At 41.8% G+C, this 24,363-nt stretch overlaps 1 protein-coding gene across 1 annotated transcript; it reads left to right on the top strand.

The window, feature by feature from the left end:
* Nucleotides 1–992: 992 nt before the first annotated feature.
* On the top strand, nt 993–23,567 carry ankrd52a (ankyrin repeat domain 52a). Its single transcript, XM_061057884.1, has 28 exons — nt 993–1,157; nt 1,731–1,814; nt 1,952–2,030; nt 2,227–2,297; nt 2,512–2,712; nt 2,816–2,903; nt 3,181–3,323; nt 3,495–3,707; nt 4,076–4,154; nt 4,269–4,383; nt 4,573–4,655; nt 4,797–4,914; nt 5,037–5,105; nt 5,191–5,331; nt 6,708–6,770; nt 6,940–7,051; nt 7,390–7,461; nt 7,550–7,751; nt 7,866–7,953; nt 8,075–8,192; nt 9,384–9,603; nt 9,708–9,795; nt 10,020–10,103; nt 10,925–11,070; nt 11,215–11,297; nt 11,519–11,601; nt 12,969–13,060; nt 13,422–23,567. The coding sequence occupies exons 1-28, from the start codon at nt 1,131–1,133 to the stop codon at nt 13,691–13,693; spliced, it is 3,234 nt and encodes a 1,077-aa protein (XP_060913867.1). The 5' UTR covers nt 993–1,130; the 3' UTR covers nt 13,694–23,567.
* Nucleotides 23,568–24,363: the final 796 nt, after the last annotated feature.

Here is a 24,363-nt window from a genome sequence, read left to right as displayed (position 1 = left end):
AAAAGGAGTAGGAAGAAGTATAAAACTTATTTAATCCTACCCCTTTTCCACAGCTCAATAATTAATATTTATTAAATTAAATTAACTTCTTGTGTTCCTTATAATCTCTCTATATATACAATCTATCTATATACAATTTGCTATACTATATTTATGATACTATATTTAATATTTACAATCCAATGATTTTCCATACATATATACAACTTCATATACTATGATTTTTTATAATTTATACATTTATAATAATAATAATAATAACTTTATTTAGATAGCACCTTTTAAAAACACAGGTTTACAAAGTGCTTTGACAAACAGCAAAAACAAGAATAAAGCAAACATAAACCAAACACAGAAGAACATTAACAACAGTAAGAATATAACAGATGCAAAATACTAAGAATAATTAAATACAATTCAACAGAAAAGAACCCAAAGTGCACGATACCCAACAGACATATATAACCAGCTTATACAATCCATAAATCTATATATACATATACATATCTATTTGTACAATTTGATGTACTATATTTACATTTTATATATTCATACAATCCTTATATCTATATACATTTGATACAATCTATATATATATGTATATATATATATATAATTTGATATAGGCTACTAGTTTCACATCTTATAAATTTGTTTTGTCCTTGGTAAGTGTTTTTGGTTTTGTAATTTTGTTTCATAAAATGTAAAAATGTTTTTCAAAATGTAAATTTGTCTCACATTTTGTAAAAGTGTTTAACACTTTGTAATTTTGCTTTGCACTTCCCAGCCACCGTAGTTACATCACATTCCTCTTATACAGCCTATGATCAGTATGTTTACATTAGCACTATATTTAAGTTTCTCTATAATGCTTTCCTCCACTAGATGGCGCCATTTCACCCGAAAAGGCGCCTACAGACCGCCACGCCTGTAGGCGGACCAGCACAGTCGTAGCCTGTATCGTCAGACCAGACAGAGGATACAGACAACAACAGTGTCAGATCAAGACCGCATTTTCTGTTTGCAACCAGCAATGGGTGTAGTCTGAGAAGTGGATACAGTAGCGCACCGCAATATACCTCGGAAGTCAAATCCTCATGAAGGAGCTCCGTCCTGGCTGAGTTTGGGAGATGGGAGTACACAACATTGCAGACCAGGTACGCTTGGAAGAAAGCGATCCGTGTTTGGTGCCATGGCGCAGTCTATTTGCTGGGAGAGATCTGCTCTTGTGCGCAATATTTAAAGTCTAATTTGCGTAACGGCTTCTTCCCACTTGCAGCTTATCGACGTGCATTGCAATCGCCCTGTATATAAGAATGATACGAATGCATTTCTGCGTGTTTGGCGGTGTTTTGCATGAACACAGTTGCACATACGTTGTTTTCTGCTCTTGTATAGGCCCTCCTCTGGGTCAGGGCCAGCTCTGTAGCACAGACTTAGCTAACCGTCTGGCTAGCTTACGTATGTGGTGAGACAAGGGCCTCCAGGCCTCAGAGGCTCTGGATATTTTCTGGAAGGAAAGCATAGTCGCTTTCGGTTACTAATCTGCACAGTTAACACGCTAAAAGCAATGAAGGCATATGAATTTCACTGAATAGCTAATTGCTTTTTTTTTTTTTAGAGATGCAAAGGGGCACATTTGGAGGAATCACTGCGCTCCTGTCCGGTTTTTTCCATAATGTATGCAAAGCTATTGTAAGCATAACTCAGCTGATGTTTCTGTGTTGCAGCCTCCTCTGGTCCAGGCCATCTTCAATCGTAATGCTGAAGAAATTCAACTATTATTGCACAAAAAGGAGGATGTCAATGCACTGGTATGTTTCATGCATGCACACTTATTTTCAATGCACAAGGGTTCACATCATGGAGGACTTGGGCCCCTTACTTTAACTTAAATGTGAAAATGACCCTCTGCACTACACCCATGATTGATGCTGAGTTTATCCCACAGGACCAAGAGCGCCGTACGCCACTTCATGCTGCTGCCTGTGTGGGTGACGTCCATGTAATGGACCTCCTCATTGAATCAGGTTAGTAAGCCTCATGCATTACTGATGCTCCTCTCTGTTGACCTGGGGAAATGTGGCGCAAACACTCTCCTCCTCGTAAGCGCCCATACAGACTTCCTCACCCTCCTCAGCTCAGCGTGCGGTGTAATGTTCGGGCCTTCTTAAGTTTGTGACTTCCTTTTTAAAATGCTTTGTGCTGTGCTGTTTTGTCTTGCAGGTGCCACTGTAAATGCTAAAGACCATGTATGGTTGACCCCGTTGCACAGGGCGGCTGCTTCCAGAAATGAAGTACGTAATGAACTCATTTCCTTTTGCCATTTAAAACAGTCTAATAGTCTCTGCCTAGAAAACCTCATCCTTTTAATTCTATTAGGTTTCTACCCACAGTGGTGAAAGCTCCCATTTAGATTTATGCATTAAAGACATAATGCTGACGGAAGGAAAATGCAGCAAACCAGATATGATGTATGCTTTAATTTTTATTTGCCGCTGCTTTCCCCAGAGGGCCGTGGGTCTGCTGCTGAGGCGCGGCGCGGAAGCGAACGCACGAGACAAGTTCTGGCAGACGCCGCTGCATGTGGCTGCTGCCAACCGTGCCACGCGCTGCGCAGAGGCTCTGCTGACCCAGCTGAGCAACCTGAACATGGCAGACCGCACTGGCAGAACCGCCTTGCACCATGCGGCTCAGAGTGGGTTCCAAGAGGTGAGTCCTGGGTTTTTTTTTGTTTTTTTTTTGGTGTTCTGGGAGTTACGACAATCTTAAAAGTGTTTTCTTTATTAAAAAAAAACATTCATTTTGCTTTTAGATGGTGAAGCTGCTGCTGAACAAAGGGGCCAACCTGAGTGCCATCGATAAGAAGGAGAGACAGCCTATCCATTGTGCTGCTTACTTGGGTAAGCAGGTCTCACTTTCTTGCCAATGCCGCTCAGCACAAATTTTCATCGTCAAACAGCAGTTTAAGCTCGTATTGTTTGTGGCAAGTTTTACTCAGATGAGAAGCCAATACTTTGGCAGAGACTTTGTTTAATGGGACGGGGGGGGGGGTAAAAAAGACTCAAGAATGACTGAATGATCAAAAGGTTTTTTGTCTCATAGCCTCAAGATGTCAAAATGATTCAACCTACAAATGAAACTCAAATAGTTCCTTTTCTTTGTGCGTCTCATCTGTAGGACATTCAGATGTTGTGAAGCTGCTGGTGTCCCGCAGTGCAGACAAGAGCTGTAAGGATAAGCAAGGCTACACACCTCTTCACGCTGCTGCTGCCAGCGGTCACATCGAAATTGTAAAGTATCTGCTGCGGATGGGGGCAGAGGTAAGAGATCTTTTTTGATTTTTTAAATCAAGCTGTCCCATCGTCGGTTTTATTAAATGCCGGAGCGTATTACCGAGAGTGTTTTATTATCCCGCTGTGTCAGACAGCATCTTTTCCGTCCGGCGCCGTCTCTTCTTCTTTTTTTTTATAAAAGTCATGTTCTTCTGTCAGATTGATGAGCCCAATGGCTTTGGAAACACTCCGCTCCATGTGGCCTGCTACATGGGGCAGGAGGCCGTGGCTACCGAGCTCGTGAACCATGGAGCTAATGTCAACCAGCCCAACAAGTGCGGCTACACCCCTCTGCACCTGGCCGCCGTCTCCACCAATGGTGCCCTCTGTCTGGAGTTGCTGGTCAACAATGGGGCAGATGTCAACCAGCAGGTACGAATGGTCATGAGGAGTGTTGAATAGAAATGGCTGAAACTTAAAGTGGGTCGTGGTGGTGCAATGCATTTTGGCCGAACTCAAAAATTAAATTCATTTAGACATACTTGTATTTTTTTTGCTCTCGAATTCAAATAAGAGATTGAAGAAATGTGTAGCTGTGGTTCAGAGGAATTTAATCAACACATGGGGTCGCATGTGGCGAAGGAATGAAGACAATACACTTTTTTTCCCCCCCCTCCTCATAAATTCTGTTTATCCCAAACAAACACACGTGCGATCAACATGTTCTTGAAATCTCAAAAGGAGTCTGAAATGAAAATGTTCAAATAATAGAGACTTTTTCTCGTTTTCTCCCTCCACAGAGCAAAGAAGGGAAGAGCCCCTTGCACATGGCAGCCATTCACGGACGCTTCACACGCTCTCAGATCCTCATCCAGAACGGTAACGACGACGACCGCGTTGTCCGTCTGATTCACTAAGAGGACAGCGTGTCGGCTTTTCTCTCCCCGTAGTCTGTCTTTCATTCGCTCCCTCCTCTCTTCTTCTCTCCGTCAGGCGGGGAGATCGATTGTGTGGATAAGTATGGCAATACTCCTCTCCACGTTGCTGCTAAGTACGGCCATGAACTGCTGATCAGCACTCTGATGACCAACGGAGCAGACACGGCCAGGTATCAAGAGAGCTTGAAGTGTTGTTGGTGATAGATCTAACCAAGGTTGTGAAAACACAGTGAAACAAAGGCTTTCATTTAGTTACATACATGTATGTAATGTTTGAAGACAGCTGGGTTTAAATGAAGTTACGCTTGGACAACATGTGATTTTAATTTCCTGCTCTGTGCCTGATTGGACGTTTTCAGACGTGGGATCCATGGAATGTTCCCCTTGCACTTAGCTGTGCTGTACGGGTTTTCAGACTGTTGTCGCAAGTTACTCTCCTCAGGTTCGTCTTTGTCTCACACACACACACACACACGTGCACTCGTTAACTAACAGTTTGTTCATCTATGTTCATATACGCTTGGACATAGCCGTGACTCTCTTGCTGTTTCTCCCCCTCCCCTCCCCTCCCCTCCCCCTGCAGGTCAGCTGTATAGTATAGTTTCCTCAATGAGTAAAGAGCACGTACTTTCGGCTGGGTTTGACATAAACACCCCTGACAACTTTGGGAGGACCTGTCTACACGCTGCTGCCTCTGGAGGGTAAGACGCGTAATCTGCTTTGTCACCGTTCTCTTACAATGACTCAACATGCTCTGGCGTCACATGTCATACGCGGCGTAAACTTGATATCCTCTCTGTGGAAAAAAAATCTTCCTTTCCAGAAATGTTGAATGTCTGAACTTGCTCTTAAGTAGTGGTACCGACTTGAACAAGAGGGACATAATGGGAAGGTGAGTTTCCCCGTCGTCGTCAGATGTGTTGGATTTTGAGTGTCCGTTTGCTTGGTCTGATTCTCGTCTCGAACCCTCACTACAGGACCCCGTTGCACTATGCGGCTGCTAATGGGAGGTACCAGTGCACTGTGACCCTGGTGAGCGCTGGCGCTGAGGTCAATGAGTCTGACCAGACAGGCTGTACTCCCCTGCACTACTCTGCAGCCTCACAAGCCTTCAGCAGGTTAGAGAACTCTCTCTCTCTCTCTCGCTCTCTCTTCTCTCTCTCTCGCTCTCTCTTCTCGCTCTCTCTTCTCTCTCTCTCTTCTCTCTCTCCTCTCTCTCTCTTCTATTCTCTCTCTCTTCTTTCTCTCTCTCTCTCTCTTCTCTTTCTCTCTCTCGCTCTCTCTTCTCTCTCTTCTCTCTCTCTCGCTCTCTCTTCTCTCTCTCTCTTCTCTCTCTCTCTTCTCTCTTGCTCTCTCTTCTCTCTCTCCTCTCTCTCTCTTCTATTCTCTCTCTCTTCTTTCTCTCTCTCTCTTCTCTTCTCTCTCTCTCTTCTCTTTCTCTCTCTCGCTCTCTCTTCTCTCTCTTTCTCTCCTCTTCTCTTCTCTCTCTCTCTCTCTCGCTCTCTCTTCTCTCGCTCTCTCTCTCGCTCTCTCTTCTCTCTCTCTCTCTCGCTCTCCTCTCTCTCTCGCTCTCTCTTCTCTCTCTCTCTCTCGCTTCTCTCTCTCTCTTCTCTCTCTCTCGCTCTCTCTTCTCTCTCTCTTCTCTCTCTCTCTCGCTCTCTCTTCTCTCTCGCCTCTCTCTCTTCTCTCTCTCTCTCTCTTCTCTCTCTCCTCTCTCTCTTCTCTCTTCTCTTCTCTCTCTCTCTCGCCTCTCTCTCTTCTCTTCTCGCTCTCTCTTCTCTCTCGCTCTCTCTTCTCTCTCTCTTCTCTCTCTCTCTTCTCTCTCTCTTCTCTCTCTTCTCTCTCGCCTCTCTCTCGCCTCTCTCTCTTCTCTCTTCTCTCTCTCTCTCTCTTCTCTTCTCTCTCTCTCTCTTCTCTTCTCTCTCTCTCTCGCTCTCCTCTCTCTCGCTCTTTTCTCTCTCTCTTCTCTCTCCTCTTCTCTCTCTCTCTCTCTCTCTCTTCTCTTTGCTTCTCTCTCTTCTCTCTTCTCTCGCTCTCTCTCTTCTCTCTCTCTCTCTCTCTTCTCTTTGCTTCTCTCTCTCTCTCTTCTCTCTCCTCTTCTCTCTTCTCTCTCTCTCTCTCTCTCTTCTCTTTGCTTCTCTCTCTCTCTCTCTCTTCTCTCTCCTCTTCTCTCTCTCTCTCTCTCTCTCTTCTCTTTGCTTCTCTCTCTCTCTCTTCTCTCTCCTCTCTCCTCTTCTCTCTCTCTCTCTCTCTCTTCTCTTTGCTTCTCTCTCTCTCTCTCTTCTCTCTCAGTGTTCTCCTTGAAAACAAGTTGGGACAGAAGACACCAAATTCTGTTTCAGTCTGCCAGAAATCTTACTTATCTTATCCGTCTCAGCTTTTCATGCTTTCTTTCAACCAGTGGTCACATTGAATCCACGTGTGAAGCGACTGTCTGTATGTTGAACTGACCCAGCAAAGTTTACCGAATCAAAGCATTTCCTGTTCATTTCAGAGTTGATCGTCATTTTTCTGGGAACCATCAGAACGATGAGGATGAGGCAAAGGAGTCTTATTTGTGAGTTTGAATTCCTTTGTTTTTGTTTTTTTTGCTCTCCTGTAGCTGTAGCTTTGAAATGCATTGAAATGTAAGACTCGGCATTGAATTCATTTATGCCCCCTGAACTAAATGTTTTATTTAAATGTTTATTTTTATATCCCCTCTGTTCCCATCATTTCGTCATCAGCTGCTTGGAGCATCTTTTAGACAATGGTGCTGATCCATCCATGGTCAACTCAAAGGGTTACAGCGCTGTTCACTATGCAGCTTACCATGGCAACAAACAGAACTTGGAGTTGGTGAGTTTTCAAGTTTTCATAGTTTAACTTGAAACATGAGCCATTAGCCAAATGTTGCACATGGCACACGTTGCACACACTGATGTAACACTTCCAGAGATGTTGCTGATCTGCTGTGTAGGTCTACACCTTGTGTTTTTTGCCCGTTTAGAAGTTGATTTCACTCCGCAAAAAAGCAGAATATTAAGTGTTGTTGAGTTAAGAATACGTCTAAATAGGTTTCTGTTTTCAGTCTGTGCATGATGTAAAATATTGGAGAATAGATTATTTTTTACTTTCTTTTTTTTTTTTGCGTCTTTTCTTAGTAAATTATTGAAATTGTACATTTTATATTTCAGCTCCTGGAGATGTCCTTTAATGCACTTGGAGACATAGAAAGCAGTATTCCAGTCAGTCCACTGCATCTCGCTGTGAGTCAAACATTCGAACACGCGCTCTCTCTCGGTTCCTTCTCGTGCTGTTGACTGACGTTGTGTCGGCCTTCCTCTGCTCCCTCAGGCTGACAAAGGCCACTGGCAGGCGCTGCGCGTGCTGACGGAGACTGCGGCCTACGTGGACATGCAGGATGCCGCAGGACGTTCCGTGCTCTACCTGGCCGCCCAGAAAGGCTTCGCCCGCTGTGTGGAGGTGCTGTTAGCTCAGGGGGCATCCTGCCTCCTCAATGACAACCGCCTCATGTGGACTCCAATTCATGTATCAGGTATACTGCTCACGTCCGGAAGCTGTCGAAGCATTGTTCTGAAATAATTATTTACCTGTGCGTGAAAAGAGTATGCTTATGCTCTATGTTTTCTGTTTTCTGTTTTGACACCAGCTGCCAACGGTCACTCAGACTGCCTGCGCATGATGATTGATTACGGAGAGGAGGGGGATCTCACCAACGTTGCAGACAAATTTGGCCAGTGAGTTGTTTTTTTTTTTTGGCTCCAGTTTTACTTTTCAAGCTGAAACACACAATACAACGTCTAAAGCTAAAGAATGCAGTCAGAATACACCTCTTTATGGTCTCTCTGTCCCCTTTAGGACTCCTCTGATGCTAGCTGTGCAGGGAGGTCACACAGACTGTGTCCACTACCTATTGGAGAAGGATGCCTCGCCTGACGCCAAGGACAAGAGGGGCAGCACAGCTTTGCACAGAGGGGTAGGTCACACACACACACACACACACTGCATGTGGCTGCATATTGTTAGAGGAACTCAAAGAAGACTACGTAGTTTGGCAAACATTGACTATTAACTAAAAAAACATTGCCACTGTTAAGTCATCGATCAGTTTATGGACTACAGTTCATGTTAAATATTGTGGCCATTGGCTTCATATCGCCCCTTTAAACTGAACATCCTGGTCATTTAGAGTTGACGTGTTGATTTTTTTTGAACTAGAGCTTGTGTAAATATTTCCACCCCTGTGTCATGATCAACAGGATGCAGTGATGTCTAAAAGAAGAAAGCAGTGCCCTAAAGCGTACCCTGTTGAATCATCAATTTCACTCTGAATGTGACAGTAATTTATGAAATAGACGAGACTTCAGACTTAAAACAAGGGATGAAACCAAGAACTCATTATGGAAATTGTTTACAGAACTAATTAATTAATTTGGAAGAAGGGTTTCTCTAAAACATCCACACTAAGGACTTTGTTTTGCAACCTCCTACATTGCCCCCTGCTGGCCTTAAGAAAGAATGCAACTCTGCATTTGTTCACTTTTCAGGACACCAGCTCTATTTCTAATATCCAGTCTTAACGGCACTAGTGTTAGTAATTCAGTTCAATCAAACCTTTATTTATTAGCGAAAGGACATTGAGGCTTCCCTAATTTCCCATGCTGTCGAGATTACAAGTACAGTAAAACAAGCAAAATAACAACAACAACAACCACTTAAAATCAATTACAAGAACCACTGAGGTAAATTAAAAGACTTACAATTTGAAACAAAGAGGCTAGAAATCAAATTCCTAAACTCTGCGAGAGAGGGAAGAACTCTAATCTTTAGAGTTGAAGGCAACATGGGCGACACACTCTCTTACAGTAGACAACTTGTTCCTAAACCTCACTGATGTATACAGTAGTAATACTATAATGTTCAGCTGGGTGTTTGCCTAAAATCCTGCCTGATAAGGGTGAGCTATATCAAGCAAATTGTGCAAATTTAGCGATCGTCACAGGAGTAAAATATTAGCTGAAAGAAAATGAAGGTTTAAGAGAGGTCAAGTATGGATTCAAAACTTGTCACAAAACATTGTTAATCTGTGAATAAGAAGTGTCTCTTCAGGAAACTAGGCACGTTGTTGTTGTTGTTTTAATCTTCTGTGTTGCTGCTCTTTGTTCAGGCCGTGTTGGGCCATGACGACTGTGTGACAGCCCTGCTGGAGCACAAAGCTTCTGCACTGTGTCGGGACGTTCAGGGTAGGACCCCGCTGCACTACGCTGCATCCAGAGGCCACACGGATATCCTGGCCAGTCTGGTGCAGGCCGCCATGGCAACAGACCCACAAGATAAACTGCTGGACAACAAACAATACACCCCATTGCATTGGGCTGCTTACAAAGGTGTGTACAGTTTGAATGACAGGAAGCGGCTGATCTCCAAACCTGCTGTTATTCACTTTAACACCTGTTGTCTGTAATACTGTGTGTGTGTGTTTTGTTCTCAGGACATGAAGACTGTTTGGAGGTTTTACTTGAATTCAAAACATTTATCCATGAAGAGGGAAACCCTTTCACCCCCCTGCACTGTGCTCTGTGAGTATTAACGCCAAAACAAACACAATAAACCGGCTTAGATAAACATTTCTACTCTGTTTACTCTGGGTTCTTGCAGTCGTGGGCAACCTGGAAAAGCCAAAGAGTTTCCAAACTCATAGTTTCAATGAGTGGGAAGCCTTTAAACTAGCTCGTCAAATATGTTCTGAACGGCTGTCTGAAGTTGTGTGGGAACCTTGTGAACGCCTCCTTCTGGTTTGTAGGATGAATGGCCACAGCGGTGCCGCAGAGAGGCTGCTGGAATCTGCTGGGGTCCACATGATTAACACCAGAGATGCCAAAGGAAGGTGAGACTGGCACAACAAAACCTGTTTATCTGGGAATGTTAGAAAGATGGCATGTATTGTAGATCAGATAGAAAGAGCACTTGAAGCCTAACATCAAATGGATTGTTTTTTTATCATTGTAATATTAGCAATGGTCCCTAATAAGGTTTTCAAATTTTCTATGACGTCTTTTGATCCCATTTGCTTTAAAACTTTATAGAATCTTATTTATTTACGTTTGATATTATCATAAAATAACATTGCGTTGGGGAAAAAAAACATTTTAATATTCATATTTTCAATCCAGAGCTGCTGTGAGGAAAAAAAAAGAGAGAGAGCAGTGCAGTGGCCGAGCGACAAAAAGAGAGAGAGAGAGAGAGAGTGGAGTTGTTGGAATTGTTTCTCAGCCGTTAAACTCTAAAGAATCGATAAACACACCTGCACCTCCACAAAAACTTTTCCAGTACCAGGCTGGATTTTCTTTACGTGCAGTTGTGCGTCATCCTGGCCCTCTGTGTGTCAGCGATGTCACCTTGTCGCTGCATTTCATTCGGTCCCGATCTGCGGAGTGTTGGCTGTGAGCTCTGCTCCGCCGCTCAATGACTGACAGCCAGAAAGCATCATGATAACAGATCCTGAAAGCACAGGCAGAGGGGCCAGGGCTATGCAGATACAGACATCACCACACACTTCTTCTCGGTTAGGAGTGGTAATAAGGATGCAGTACTTTAAAGTACTGTAGGTATGCTCAGTGCCCACCCTGTCACCTCAACCGTTTCCTTCTCTTCGATCGAATATTACATCTTGGAAGATTTAATGATGTAATGCTCTGATGCTCCAAGGACCCCACTGCATGCTGCTGCGTTTGCCGAGGACGTCGCTGGACTTCAGCTGGTGCTTCGCCACGGGGCAGAGATCAATACGGTGGACGAAAGTGGACGCTCTGCTCTGATGGTAGCTGCTGACAAGGGACACAGTGGAACCGTGGGTAAGCCTCAGACCTGCCGTTCCTGTGGGGGAGTCAACGCACAGTTCTTTTTGAATAGATCTGTTGTGCCTACTCCTCGAACTGTCATTTGTCAGCTGAGGACGTTCAGTCTTTGCGGGACGTAAATGTCTTTGTGTCTTGCAGCCATCCTCCTTCACCGGGCCAAGGCCGACCTGACACTGCTGGACGAGAACAAGAACACTGCCCTGCACCTGGCCTGCAGCAAGGTTAACATTAACGATTATTCACCCCATCATAAAGACAAAGCTCCACTGTCTTGTGCTGAGCATTAACACGATCAAAAATCTTGGAGCTCGAGCAAAGTACACGTCCCCCTTTGGAAAAAAAAAAAAAAAAAATGTGATGCGGTACTTTTTACTTTGAATGCTAAGCTAACTTTGGGAGAGACACCATACATTACTTTTTTTCTTCTTGTGCTGTCCCTCAGGCACATGAGATGTGCGCTCTGCTGATTCTGGGAGAGATCCACAGCCCGACACTCATAAATGCCACCAACAGTGCTCTGCAAATGTGAGAATCTTTTCTTCTTGAGCTTTTCAACAACAACAAAAAAAAACATGTGACTGTTTTGGACTTCTCTGTATGAACTTGTGAGCTTGTGTTTCTGCTAAAGCACTTTATGACTGATGGCTTTGAAGTACTTTATGCATGTAGAAGAGTTATTTTTAGTTGTTTTAATTATTACAATCTGCAGTTTTAGTTTTTTTTTTTACATCTGGCCATTTCTGTGACATGTTCCAATGTTAGAATACAAAGTGTGTGACTGATAGTCAGTATGCTTACATGCAGTTAGAACAAGTCTACTTATCGTATGTCGATATTCTTAAAGGTCCCATATTCTGCTTTTTCTGGTTTTATATGCTCTTTAGTGTGTTTTCCAAGTGTCCTGTGCATGTTTAGACACATCTATGTGCAAAAATTCAAAGTCTGCGGAAACGCAGCTTCTCCTACGTCCTCCTGTTAGCTGTAGCATTAGCCGCATGTAACGCTCGGTTCTAGCCCCCCTCCATAAAAATGTGTCAGTGCGGCGTCATTGTCAGTGTGAGATCACTGATCTAAGCCCATTGGCTCGTTGTGGCAAGCCCTGCAGCTCATGTTGAAATTTCCTGAGACGCATGCTGAGCAACTGACCAATAACGACAGAGCGGATCGGCAGACCAGTCAGAGCAGACTTGGCCCCACGTGGGGTCTAACAGTGTGGGCTCAACAGAGTGCAGCTGACGGACTCAGAGCGGAGAGGGAGCAAGGAGGAGCAGTACATGAAAACAGACACTTTTTTCAAACTTTAGCTATTGTGAACGTACAAAAGTAGGTACATAGATTAAATATACGAACCCCAAAAAGGGCAGAATATGGGCTCTTTAAAGTCGGACTAACCCACCTAGATAATGTGGTTGGAGATCGATTAACTCTGACGAGGCTTTCTGCGCATGCTCCACAATCCTCGCGTCTGTTTTTCCCTCGGAAGTCGAATATTAATTAATACGTAGCATAGCAGAAGTCATGTTGCTGTTTGTCTTCAGATAACACCTTAAGTTATAAGGATAGTGTGCATCACCTTTGAACCAGTAGTCGAGCATAGAGCATGTACATGATGTACAGCGCTGTAATGTTGTCCATGTTTTTTGGACATGCATACACACACCACTTTGCCGTTTGCTGAAGTCAAAGGGAAGAAGTTCCAGCATTAAGTAGCTAAAAGGGGACATATCCCCACTTAACTGTAGCGGAGTGGTTACATACCTCCATCAATAAATCAAATCCCTACTGGGACAAGCACAGTACTCCAATTAAATGTCCTAATTGAGCTAGCTCAACTCAACTGTAACTTGTCTTGGCTGTCTCTCACCCCCTCCCTCTCGCTCGTTCTCCTGCAGGCCGCTCCATCTTGCAGCACGCAACGGCCTGGCTACGGTGGTGCAGGCACTGCTGAGTAGAGGAGCCACTGTGCTGGCTGTGGATGAGGAAGGTGAGGACTTGTCATGCTTTGGTTGATACTGACGGACTGGATGAGCTTAAGCAGCGGAGCTCTTTTCATTGTTTTGTTTATATCTCTCTTGATGGTTTTGTCCTCTTATTGGCAGCTTAAGAGCTAACACACATCTTTTCTAAAGACTATTGTATGCTGATAAAGGAGATGAAGGTCAGGCAGCTATCTGCTGTTGTAAACATGTTCAAGGAAGAAGTAATCAGGCTCTCTAGCTGCAACATGTTCTACTGGCTTCACCCGATACTCAGTGTAATGTTCCAGAAATGTAAGCAGTTGTTTTTTTGGAGCGGCTTCAATATTCTTGTCACATTTGATGTTCATACATTATTTTGTCAACCAGGCCACACCCCAGCCCTGGCCTGCGCTCCCAACAAGGACGTGGCCGACTGCCTGGCTCTGATCCTCTCTACCATGAAGCCTTTCCCCCAGCGGGACCCTTCCTCCTGCTCCTGCTCCTCCCCCACCGTCTCCCCCTCCCCGGGTCTCAACTTGCTGAAGCACTGCGGCATCACCGCCACCTGCGCCCCCCTGCCGAGCAACGGCCTCCACAACGGCTACGTCAAAGACCGCCATGGTGCACCGGTTGGCCTGGATGGGTGTCTGTCTGAGTGAGGTCCCGTGTCCCCCTCAAGTCGGCTGCTACCACCATCAACACCACCAGAGGGGAGGGGGGGAGGGGGGGAGGGGGGGGACTCCCTTTAACATGGCCCAGAGGACCAGGAGAGCACCCACCCACATGTCTGTTCTGTGTATGTATGTGTTTGTGTGTCTGTGTGCGTGAGTGTTTGGTCTTCTCTTGAGGTGCAGTCAAACCTTATATGCAATTAGATCCCATTCCTCCATCTCCTTGTAGTGCTTAAAACTTAAAAAAGAGGCGGATTGCTCTACAAGGTCACTCCGAGGAAGTGTGGCATCCAAGACAAACACTAGCAATCTGGCCATCTCGAAAATCATTTAACCCTTTAAAACCATGTTGACATACTTAACTTATAACCGACATCTAAGAGCATGGAAATCTCTGTATCCTCGTCTTTCTCGTCATATCATTCAGTATAAAAGTCATATCATGTTGAATCAGCCATGGTGACCTTGTAGAGGAACATACAGCCTTCCCAAAAGAGTGATCAAAGACTTTTTTTTGTTGTTTATTTGATTACTTTTTTTTTTCCCTTCTTTTTTTTTTTTTTTTTGTTTTTGTTTTTCTTTGTGCGTTAGCTTAGATTTTTATGAAGGAACCACACAAGGGAAAAAAAAAAAAATCTAAAAATGTTTTGCTCAAGAGTGCAATGCTTACGTACTACAGTACAATCCGAAAAATATTTGGAAAAGGGTCACAGAAAATTCCATAGTGTACTTAAAATGTACGGCCTAGAATTGTTTGGCATTTTAAGATAATTTGATAATGCTGCTGAATACGTCGGCGTGACTCCTTCCAAAGGAGGGCCACGCCTGGGTCGGCATTTATACCATCGATTTGTTGTCAATGCTGACTTCATGTTTTAAAGATGCTAAATAAGTGTTTGTTAAGCTAGAATGTTTCTAAGCATATAACTTATGACCAAAGTTGATCAACACTATTATGGCTATAAATTATTTATTTGAGATGAACTGTACTGTATAGAGAAAGACAATAGATCTTGATATACCTCGTCAACTCGTTTAGCAGCTGCTTCATCTTCACCCAGGGTCCGTAGGCCTAAACGTTCTCTTTTTGTAGGATAGTGACTGACTGAGGCCTTGTTTATTTCTAGATGAAGGCTTTACTAGTAATATCTGCCAACAACACCTCATCAAAGCATCATATATCTGAGCACATAAATGAACAAGCCATTTCAATTTATTTCCCATCTCTTTCAACTGTTATATATTTATTTTTCTTTCCGAAATTTGAAAGGCCTAACGATCGAAAAGAGAGCCGTCAGTTTTGGGTTTTTTAGGCACTCGTTTTTGATTTTGATTTTTTTTTTGTTTCCATTCTTTCCTGTTTTCTGAAGTTGAACTGGCCATCAGCATTGTGCTTTTTAACACGCTCTCACTAAAGGAGATTATTTTTTTTCCTTCTAAGCTGATGAACTTGTCTTAAACATCTAATAGCTCATATCTCAACCTCTGGGTGATCAATTTGAACAGATACAGAGTATTGTCTGCTGTTTTTATTGGGCAGTTTTCAAGCAATATTTTCTTTTGGCCTTTTTTTTGTTGAACCTTATTGAATAGACAATCACTGTCACAAGGGCTTTTGTTTCCCTGGAATGTGTTATGATTTTATTTTTCCGTTTTTTTTTTTTTTTGTTGTTTTTTCTTCCGTTTTCTATGATTTCATGAAAATTTTTACCTAAAGACTAAACGAATGGCTCTGTGTGTGCCGGGCATTTTACTGTCAGTGTCAACACAAATGCACTGGATTGCCTTTATGGCATCTCATGAAATGCCTTTTGACCCATGCCTTCCGTAACACATCATTTCAGTTTGATTGCGTAATGGCAGAGTACGACGAGCCCTGAGACTGACTACCTTTTTCCACACATTTGATGGCAACAGCATTGAACCCCAGTTGCACCATAGTGGGGGGAGAGAAAAAAAGAATTTGCCCGGCATACCTTTCTATGTCCTGGCATTATCAATAGCTAGGGAGCTGATGTCCCTTTGTAGAAGACAATAGGGCTAAGAGGAAAAACGGAGAGGGATCTTTGCTTAGGCCAATACCTGTTGTTTAGATTTCAGGAAAAGCAGAAATCCAAATATGTGCTTTTATTTAATTTCATTTTGTCGTCTTCTCATCCCATTTCTGGTACTAAGCATACTAAAGATGATTGTATCGGACCACTAGAGCTGTTTGTGACTTTCAGATGTTATATCTATGCTTTTTTTTTTTTTTTTTTTTTTTTAGACCATCTGCTGGTGGTTAAATTACACTGAGTCAGATTGTTTTCATTGGTGTGAGAACTTCATATCCACTGGTAATGAAGTGGCACAATTGCACACATTAGTTGACTGGATGAGAGATGAGGACCTAGCCTAGGATTATGTCGTTAAATCCCCCCCTGCGAAAAAAAAAAAAAGTCTTTTTACTTGATCTTCTAAAGCTGACATCAAAGTCCATTTCAGAGCAGTGATTTTCTTTCTTCTCAGAGTTAGTGTTGTAGATTCACTGTTGGCATTTCAATTGACCTCAATAACTTGAAATGGAACTTATTGGTGACCCGACAGCCTTTTCGTTCTCTTGATCGATTTCCTGATTTCAGGAGAGCACTTACATTATTACTAGCGATAGGTACATAATAATTTGTAATCTCAGGATCTGTGCTGAAGCAGCAAACAGAATTTATTAATCCAATCAGATCTCAGCAGGAAGATTATGTCGACATTTATTTTGGTGGGATTTTCCATGATTTAATTCCTTTGTAACCCTAATCCCACAGCACTTAATTAGATAGTCAAGCACGCACTTTAGTACATTCAGGTTCTAAGTGTGCAAAATAGAGCAGATGTTAATGTATGTACTTATGTTTACATGCATGTGTGTTGCTGCTGAATACAGGAAGGAAAGGGTTGTAAAAGACAAGCAAAGGCTGCAACAAAATTGTACTCTTAACACTTTATAAAATAAAAACTAAAAAAAAAAAAAAAAAAAGTGTCTCTGAGTACGTCGGGGACAGTGTCCACTTCCCACTGACTATTTTTTTTTTTCTTGTATGAACTAACTCTGGGCAGATAGCCCCTTAAGAAGTGACAAGGTTACCTAACCCAGCCTACTGTTAATAACAGACTCTGGCCTAAGTCACTTGAAGTCAGTACACCTCAGGCAGGCTCCTCAAAACACTCTGCATACTCTCTCTGCCATCTGTAGGTGCTGTCTGCTCGGGCAGGGATGTTTTTTTTTTTTTTTTTTCCTCTTGTGATGTCCTTATCTGACCAGTAAATGGAGCCATTGCCCCTTTAACTGTACAAGTTGGAACTGATCCTTTTGTTGTACCACAGTATTCTTATACATGCTCTTTTTTTTTTTTTCATTTTTTTTTTCATGTGTGTATCAGTGAGAACTGACTTATTGTGCATGGAGCTCGATCACAATTTTGATATAGTATAACGGTTGAACAAGTGGAGCATATACATTATATATCTCGTACCAGAAATGGAAAGCAATGAAAGGTCCAATTGTAGCAATAGAGAGTGTGTGTAACAGTGTGCAGCACAAATATTGCACTGCCATCCATTTAGGCCAATTCACTAAATCATAGTATAAATGCCAATGGAAGATTTCAAATGCGGGTTGGATGTTTTAATCTTTGGTCACAAATATGGCCTGTTTGCCAAAACGAGTGGAGAGAGAGAGAGAGAGAGAGAGAGGGCGAATCCTCTTTTAGAAAAGCAGCAATGGATTTATGCATATATTCAAACAGTTTACAGTCCGATCATCAAATCTGAGCCATGAATTTTTTCTGACTGAAATGAATGTAGGGTCAGTTTAGAGCAGGACAAGTTGCTTTCTCCCGACTTTAAACTGTTACTCTTCATTTGTCTTGCATAGATATGATTAATACAGGTAGCATGTAATAACCTAATTCTCTACATATTATTCAGTATGTGTAGTAGTCTTCCTGCATCTGACGGTCTGGTTAGGTTTTCTTCTTTCTCTTTTTTTGTTTGTTTGTTGGAAAGTAGGCCTGCTGTTGTGTAATACCACTCTTCTTTCTCTATACATATGTGCACACATATTTGTGTGGAGTGTAGCCTACAAGGTAAACAAGGGACGAGAGTTCAGATGAATTTAACATTCATGTTCATCCATTCCATTGAGATTGCCTTACAGTACGGTAGAACAAGAGGGACAAAAAGGTCTACAGTAGATACGATCACACATAACTCTTAAATAGCCTATATTTGACAGAAATGCACCTAAGCTACACCCATTTAGTGCCATAGAAACCTTTATTTGCCTTTAGATATAAATCATACATACTTGGTCAGTTACTTATTCAGAAGTAGGCAGGATTATTACGACATTTTTTTTTTTGTTCAGAGCTGCATGTCTTTTCACCAATTCTATTACTCAAAGAAAAACTATAAATATGTGCATGGGATATTAGTACTTTTAAATGCAGGTATTCTGTTGAAAATTAGCTGTTGGTAGAAGTCTATCGTAAAAAAGATTGGACATTTTTGCAGAATCTAGTTAGTCCCTTTGGTATTGGCAAAGCAATCCCTAGGTTGTGTGTTTGTTAAACAAGGTGGTTTATAATGTGTGTTACCAGGAAAAAAAAAAAACGAAACATTTTTGATGTCCAAAAAAAAAACAAGAAGCATGGTATATTCATATAGAATTGATTTGCCTCAATGGATGTCTCGGTTCTTACTTGAAGTAAATGGCAAATTTCAATTCCACTCTCTGATCCACTGTTGAGCCTTTTGCCTTAAAAAGCTGAAAAAAGGAAACGATACCTGGCAGTACCTGATGAGTTTGCATCACCTGTAGAGTTATGCTACTTGGTCGGAATGCTTGATTTAAAAAAAATAATAGTAATAATTCAAAATTTTGGTCTCGCAGACACCCTGCGGTGTCGAGAAGCACACAAATCAGATGAGGTAGCACATAGCTGAAGGTTGCCATGGTGCAGAGATTGTTGTGAGAGGTTAGGATATCGCCATATTTGCCACTGTGAATGGATGAATGAATTCAGAATTCACTCGTAAACAATCATCTTTGGCTTCTCCGTCATCCAGAGCCAAATGACACTTTTGGGATAGAAGTGGTGTACCTCAAAAAATGATGGAAAGGAAATTTGTATAAAAACAAAAATTGCTTGTACAGCTATGCTAACAAAGAGTTCAAATCGTGTGATCCATCTTGTTGTGGGTAGTGTAATTCTGCTTAAACCAGCCTAAATCAGAGATGTATCTATGCGGAAGTGTTAGATTAGTGTCGGCAGATGTCTCTTGTTTCCTACCTTACAAAAGGGGGGCAGCAAACTGCACCTTGTACTTTTTATTGGACCTGCAGTTTTTACCTCATCAGTGATATTTTTGTGTGACGACGCTGACATTTCTCCTCTGTGATTTCTTCTCGTTTCTCCTGATGCCAGTCGTGTAGATTTCTCTCTCTTACAGTGTGTGTGAGTGACTCTTCTATATATGCATGTGGAACCTAAACATGCACAAGTCCCTTCTTTTATATAAGGAAAAAAAAAAAAAAGAGTACCTGTTTCAACATATTTCTCTACATTACAACTCAACAGATGAGTCTGTTATCTGGTGCAGGTCATATAGCGTGAAGAGTACAGTCTAATTTAAGGTGGTGAATGAAGGTAGCTATAAAACTTTACCTCTTGTAAGTCAAAATAATAGAATTACACTGTATGACTAATGCTAGTTTGACGGCCTTCCCTGCCTGAACACTCGGTTATTAATTTCCCCCCACCAATAGGACCTGTGTAATATCGAGCACAGTGGTGGCATGGTGCCTTTTATTTGTTACTACCGAAAGGTACGGTCTTCCATTTGTATTTCTCAGAAGCCTTATAATGGGAACAAGGAAATTACACTGAACGTACAGTAGAGAGGCTCATATTCCCTCTGAGCAGGATTATTTCAACCCTTTTGAGATCTGAGTCATAAGAATAAAAAATAAAATACACTCCTCCTGTATTATTTTGGATTTCATGACGCATCTCAGTGACTGAGTGCTCCCTTCGGGAGGGGGGGGGGGGCGGATTAAATTGCACATTGCCGATGCGATTTAGGGCACATCAAACATTGAATGGATGGGGATCAAAAGTATGAAAGCACAAATCCAAAGAAGGCACCTCGGGGGCTCAGTTGGCTCCCTGAACACCACAGAGTGACGGAGCTGGTAGACCAAATTTAGGGAAAGAAAAGACGACTCTGAGCGCTTCTAAACATGAGGTTTGATTGTCCGTAACACATTAACTGTAGAAAAGACCATCATCTGGAATATCAGAGCCTCTTCTGATTGATCTTCTCAACTCGTTTAGGTTTTTTCATCAACAACTTCTAACTTCACATTTACTAACCAAGTTGTGAAGAATGCGGTACCTTGCATTCGAGGTCAAGATTTTAGGCGAGCTGTTTGTTGTGACTGTGCTGCGAACTGATTGTAGAGACTGTTTTTTTTTTTTTGTGTTCATTTTTTTTATTATTATTTTTTTTTTTAGGGTAGACTGACTTACAAAGTAGGGTTGCAGTAGTAGCTGTGTGCCGTGTTAATAACCGTGTGATCATACTATAGAAGTGACGTAACATTTTGTTGTCTTACCGCGACATTAAGGCATGAATCATCTTCTCTCAAGCTGACCTCGTTTTTTGAAATAGACAAAAGATAAAAAGTGCAATAACCTTTTGTTTATCATTGCTTCCTCGGTTGAAAAAAATAATATTTGATATGCCCTTTTTTTTTTTTTTTCTTTTTTTTTTTTGTTAACACCAAAAGTCACTGATCTGTAGCAAATGAAGGATTTCAAGTGGTCCTGTTTGTGTTCAGAGAAGGTGGCGTTTGATAGTGGAGTGTTTGATATTCCATTCTTAAAAACTGTGATCAATGTCCAAGTCTAAAAGCTGCCTGCTCAGAGAACGGACTGTGCACAAGTTGACTGATAGATTTGAGTAGGTGCATTAATTTTTTTTTCTTCTTGTTATGGATGGATTTTTGATGGTGTTGTAGTTCGGGCTTCTGGTTTATAACCGGTAGACATGTTCATTTGCATGTGTAGATGTGTATATGCATCCTCTTCCTCCTTGAATGAAATGTTTTCTCAAAAATATTTAGACCTGCTGTCAGTGACGTATGCGGATAAAAGGAAATATGAAAATGCCTTATATTTGTTTTTCAATGTTAAAGCATTAAGGGTTCTTATGTGTCCCTCCCTTTTCAGCGTGTAGCCTAAAGCTTGTACAGTTAAGAAACTCATGAGATTTATATCTACTGTATAGCCTGTGTGTTTTCAGAATTTGTTACTCGGAGGTCCTTGTGATTGTGGTTTTAGAGAAACATTCCCCTTGAAAGTGCCGTTTGTTTTCACCAGCAAGAGGATGTGTCTCTGGGGGGGGGGAGAAGAAAAAAAAATGTATTTACGAGAAGGAAAACAAACACTTTTTCCAGTGTTTACTGTTGAACCTGTTGAACTGAATGACACAAAGTATTCGTGCAGGTGAACTAAGGCAGCAGTCTTCTGGTGGAGCACCTTATCTACTCGCTCCTTCTGTGAGCCCACAGTGGAAGTAGTCTCACCCCGAGCTTGATTACTCTTAAGCAGAGCCATATCAGAGAATTTGCCCGTTAGGAGCCCCTTTTGAATGTGCTATTAGGAATAGCCTACTGTAGGAAAGGATGTATTCTGCATGTTCTGTGACTTTTTAGAAGTACCTTTTCATGTTTTTTTTTTTTTTTTAATTTCTAGTCCGCTGCACTGTAGATGTTGCCACCTCATTGCAACTCACGAGCTATTAACAATCCTCTCACGACTGGACTTAAAGCAGGCATTGATCTGCTGCTGAGGCAGCCTTAATTCATAACAATTCAAAGGAAAAAAGGTTCAATAATGGGTTGCCTGTTTTTACTTTGAGTGGCTTATCTGGGGAAACACAAAGGATCCTTTTATCATGAGGGGAAGGACTCTGAATCAGGGCATGTGATGAGTTACAATCAAAAAGTTTCACAGTGCACCTTCACAAAAAAAAAATATGTATATAAAAAGTTGGCTCGTCCACCCAACATTCCAAAGTTGTTTTCATTTCCCCCACTCTGTTCTGTCCCGCTGACCGAGAAAAATCTTTTTGCTTTGCTGGTGAATGAAGTGGGCGTGTGTGTCAATGACAGGGTTCCCTATTTAGCCTGATTACCTCATTTACAAATCTGCAAATATATACTACTACTCTACTGTGTGTAAAGGAGTCAATGCCATCACCAGCAGCGTGGTCTCTAGACCAGTGATGACAATAGGACCAATGATGTTACTCGGTTGAATGAAATTAGTCAATTTTTAGAATATGATCGGTCTGGAAAAAGAGGGTTAAGACAGAATTCAAATTTTTTTAAAGGCAGAATGGGCCTCTAAAATGTCCTCAGTTAGTTAATCACCAAAGCCACTACACCAGTCTGCGTCTGACGTGATCAATAAATCATCGGATACAATTTGAAGACTTGACTGAATATCGATTTTCAGACTTCTTTTTTTCAATTTGGAGTCAAATCGAACACACCGCTCCTTTAAAAAAATAAACGTTGACTGGAGTAGCAGCTGCTTGGTTCAAGAAGTGGAGCTGAACGCTTGGTGTCTCTCACCGTTATTTAAGCGAACGATCACATTAGCATCACTTTGCTGTTTTTCAGTAGCATTTCTCCTACCTCCTTGTTTTGCAGCCTTGAGTATTGTTTGTCTCTCCATCTGTTCTGACTATTAAAGAAGAAAAACAAAACTATTCACAGTACGAGAATACAGATTTATCATAAGCAATGGTAGTTATACAAAAAAAAAAAAAGTGTGCTTGGTTGTGCTGTATGTGTTTATGTCTATTTGACGTAGAAAAAAATATTTATGAGAAGCATTTATACGACAAAATACCACTGGAATGTGAAGCCAGACAATGTTATGATGCAGATTCTGATGATAGTCTATCCCCCTTTAACATTCAGTGGCGAATGGTCAGAGGATCCATCTTTTTAGGAATAAATAACCATGCATTCGCTTTTATTTTTAACACCGTCTATTTCTTCGGTTGTGTGTATATTTCCTTGTCTAGCCCTATAGTATACATCATTTCAACGTTTACAGCTTCATTCTGGGTCAGCCACTGATTGCCCTGCAGTTGTAATGATACCACAGGTTGTCACAAGAAAGATTTGAAGGTGGATTTGTAATTCTGTTCGAGGGCGAGTTTGAGCCCCTCAAGCCGTATGCCTTTGAATCCATCGGTCCACTCTGAACCAAATTCTGCTACACAGGCGTCTGTCTCCACACTGCCCTGACATTTCACGTTCAGTTTGACTACAAGGGGTACAGGACAAGGTGAAAGGTTTGAGGTTTTCTAACCAGGCCCACCCCCCCCCCCCCCCTTCCTCCTCCCCAACCAAACACCGCCCCCCCCCCCTAGCCCCATTGCCTAATCCAGGACAGGACCAGCCCCACTCCCCCCCCCCCCTCCTCCATCTCACCAAAAACCTCAAGCCATTCATTTTTTCTGTTTTTGTTTTTTTTCGACAATGCAATCCTGAAAGCACTTTGCCTTGTTATTCCTTCGTGTGAACATGTGAATGATAATTTGTTACAAAAATGTTAAATATGTAAAAGATCATTCACTGTTTTGGAAAAACCTGCATCTGTCTTTCTGACGTTAAAAGAAAAAAAAAAAACAATTTAGTGACATTAAACCTGAATCTATTTTATAAAATGTTTGCTGCAGCCAATTGGTCTTGTCATTCAGTATTGTGGCTTAGGGTTGTTTGTGTTCAATAAAGTGCTATTGCTAAATATTTCCTGAGTCTGGTTTTATTTCTTGGCAATTAATATATGTTCTTTTGTCAAATTTAAAGGTACCATTATAACATGTTTCATTCTATGTATAATATTTTACCACAAGTTCAATCATGAAGTGAACATGAAAAGTCCAGAATGTTTTTTTGGCCCTTTGTCTGAGTTGTTGATCTCCACTGAATTAAGGAACTGATCGAGTTGATTGACCGAAATGCAGCTCTTGATTGGATTTACCAAGTGAAAGTGTTTCCTGCAGAGCTGTTTAACCTCAGTAAGTATACCTGCAGGGTCGGTCTTTAGACACGGTTCAAGAGTATCTTCCTTCTCCACTTGCATATCTCAATCCACCTCTAAAATCCATTACTAGAAGGCTGTAATGCTTTTATTCAAGTGTGATGCACAGATGTGAAGGAGACCGTAAGGGTTACAAAACACCAGACAAATGCAACACAATGTTATGATCATTGTGCACACACTATCCATTATCTGTTGGTGCTGTATTCATAGTTCAAACCCAATCACATGGTTTGTTAACAGGACTCATACAGTGTGAAAACAGCCTTTGGGGGTGTTCTAACATGCAGTCACACTTGTAGTGTATGGTGACTCATGCTTTCAATGTGCTCTCCTTCTGTTAAGCCATACACACACTTACAGTCTGCATGCAGTACGCTTTCCCTCTGCATGCCCGCTTCTCATTTCCTCCCCGATCATTTAGTGGCAGGCCAATTTTTTTATTTTTTTAAACATTAAAATACAGATTTAACAAATTCAGACAAAAGTAAATAACTTCAT

The sequence above is a fragment of the Labrus mixtus genome, chromosome 15 (assembly GCF_963584025.1).
Source record: "Labrus mixtus chromosome 15, fLabMix1.1, whole genome shotgun sequence".
Taxonomy (NCBI): domain Eukaryota; kingdom Metazoa; phylum Chordata; class Actinopteri; order Labriformes; family Labridae; genus Labrus; species Labrus mixtus.
Note: the sequence above shows the minus strand (reverse complement) of the source record. Positions and strands in the feature narration are given on the sequence as shown.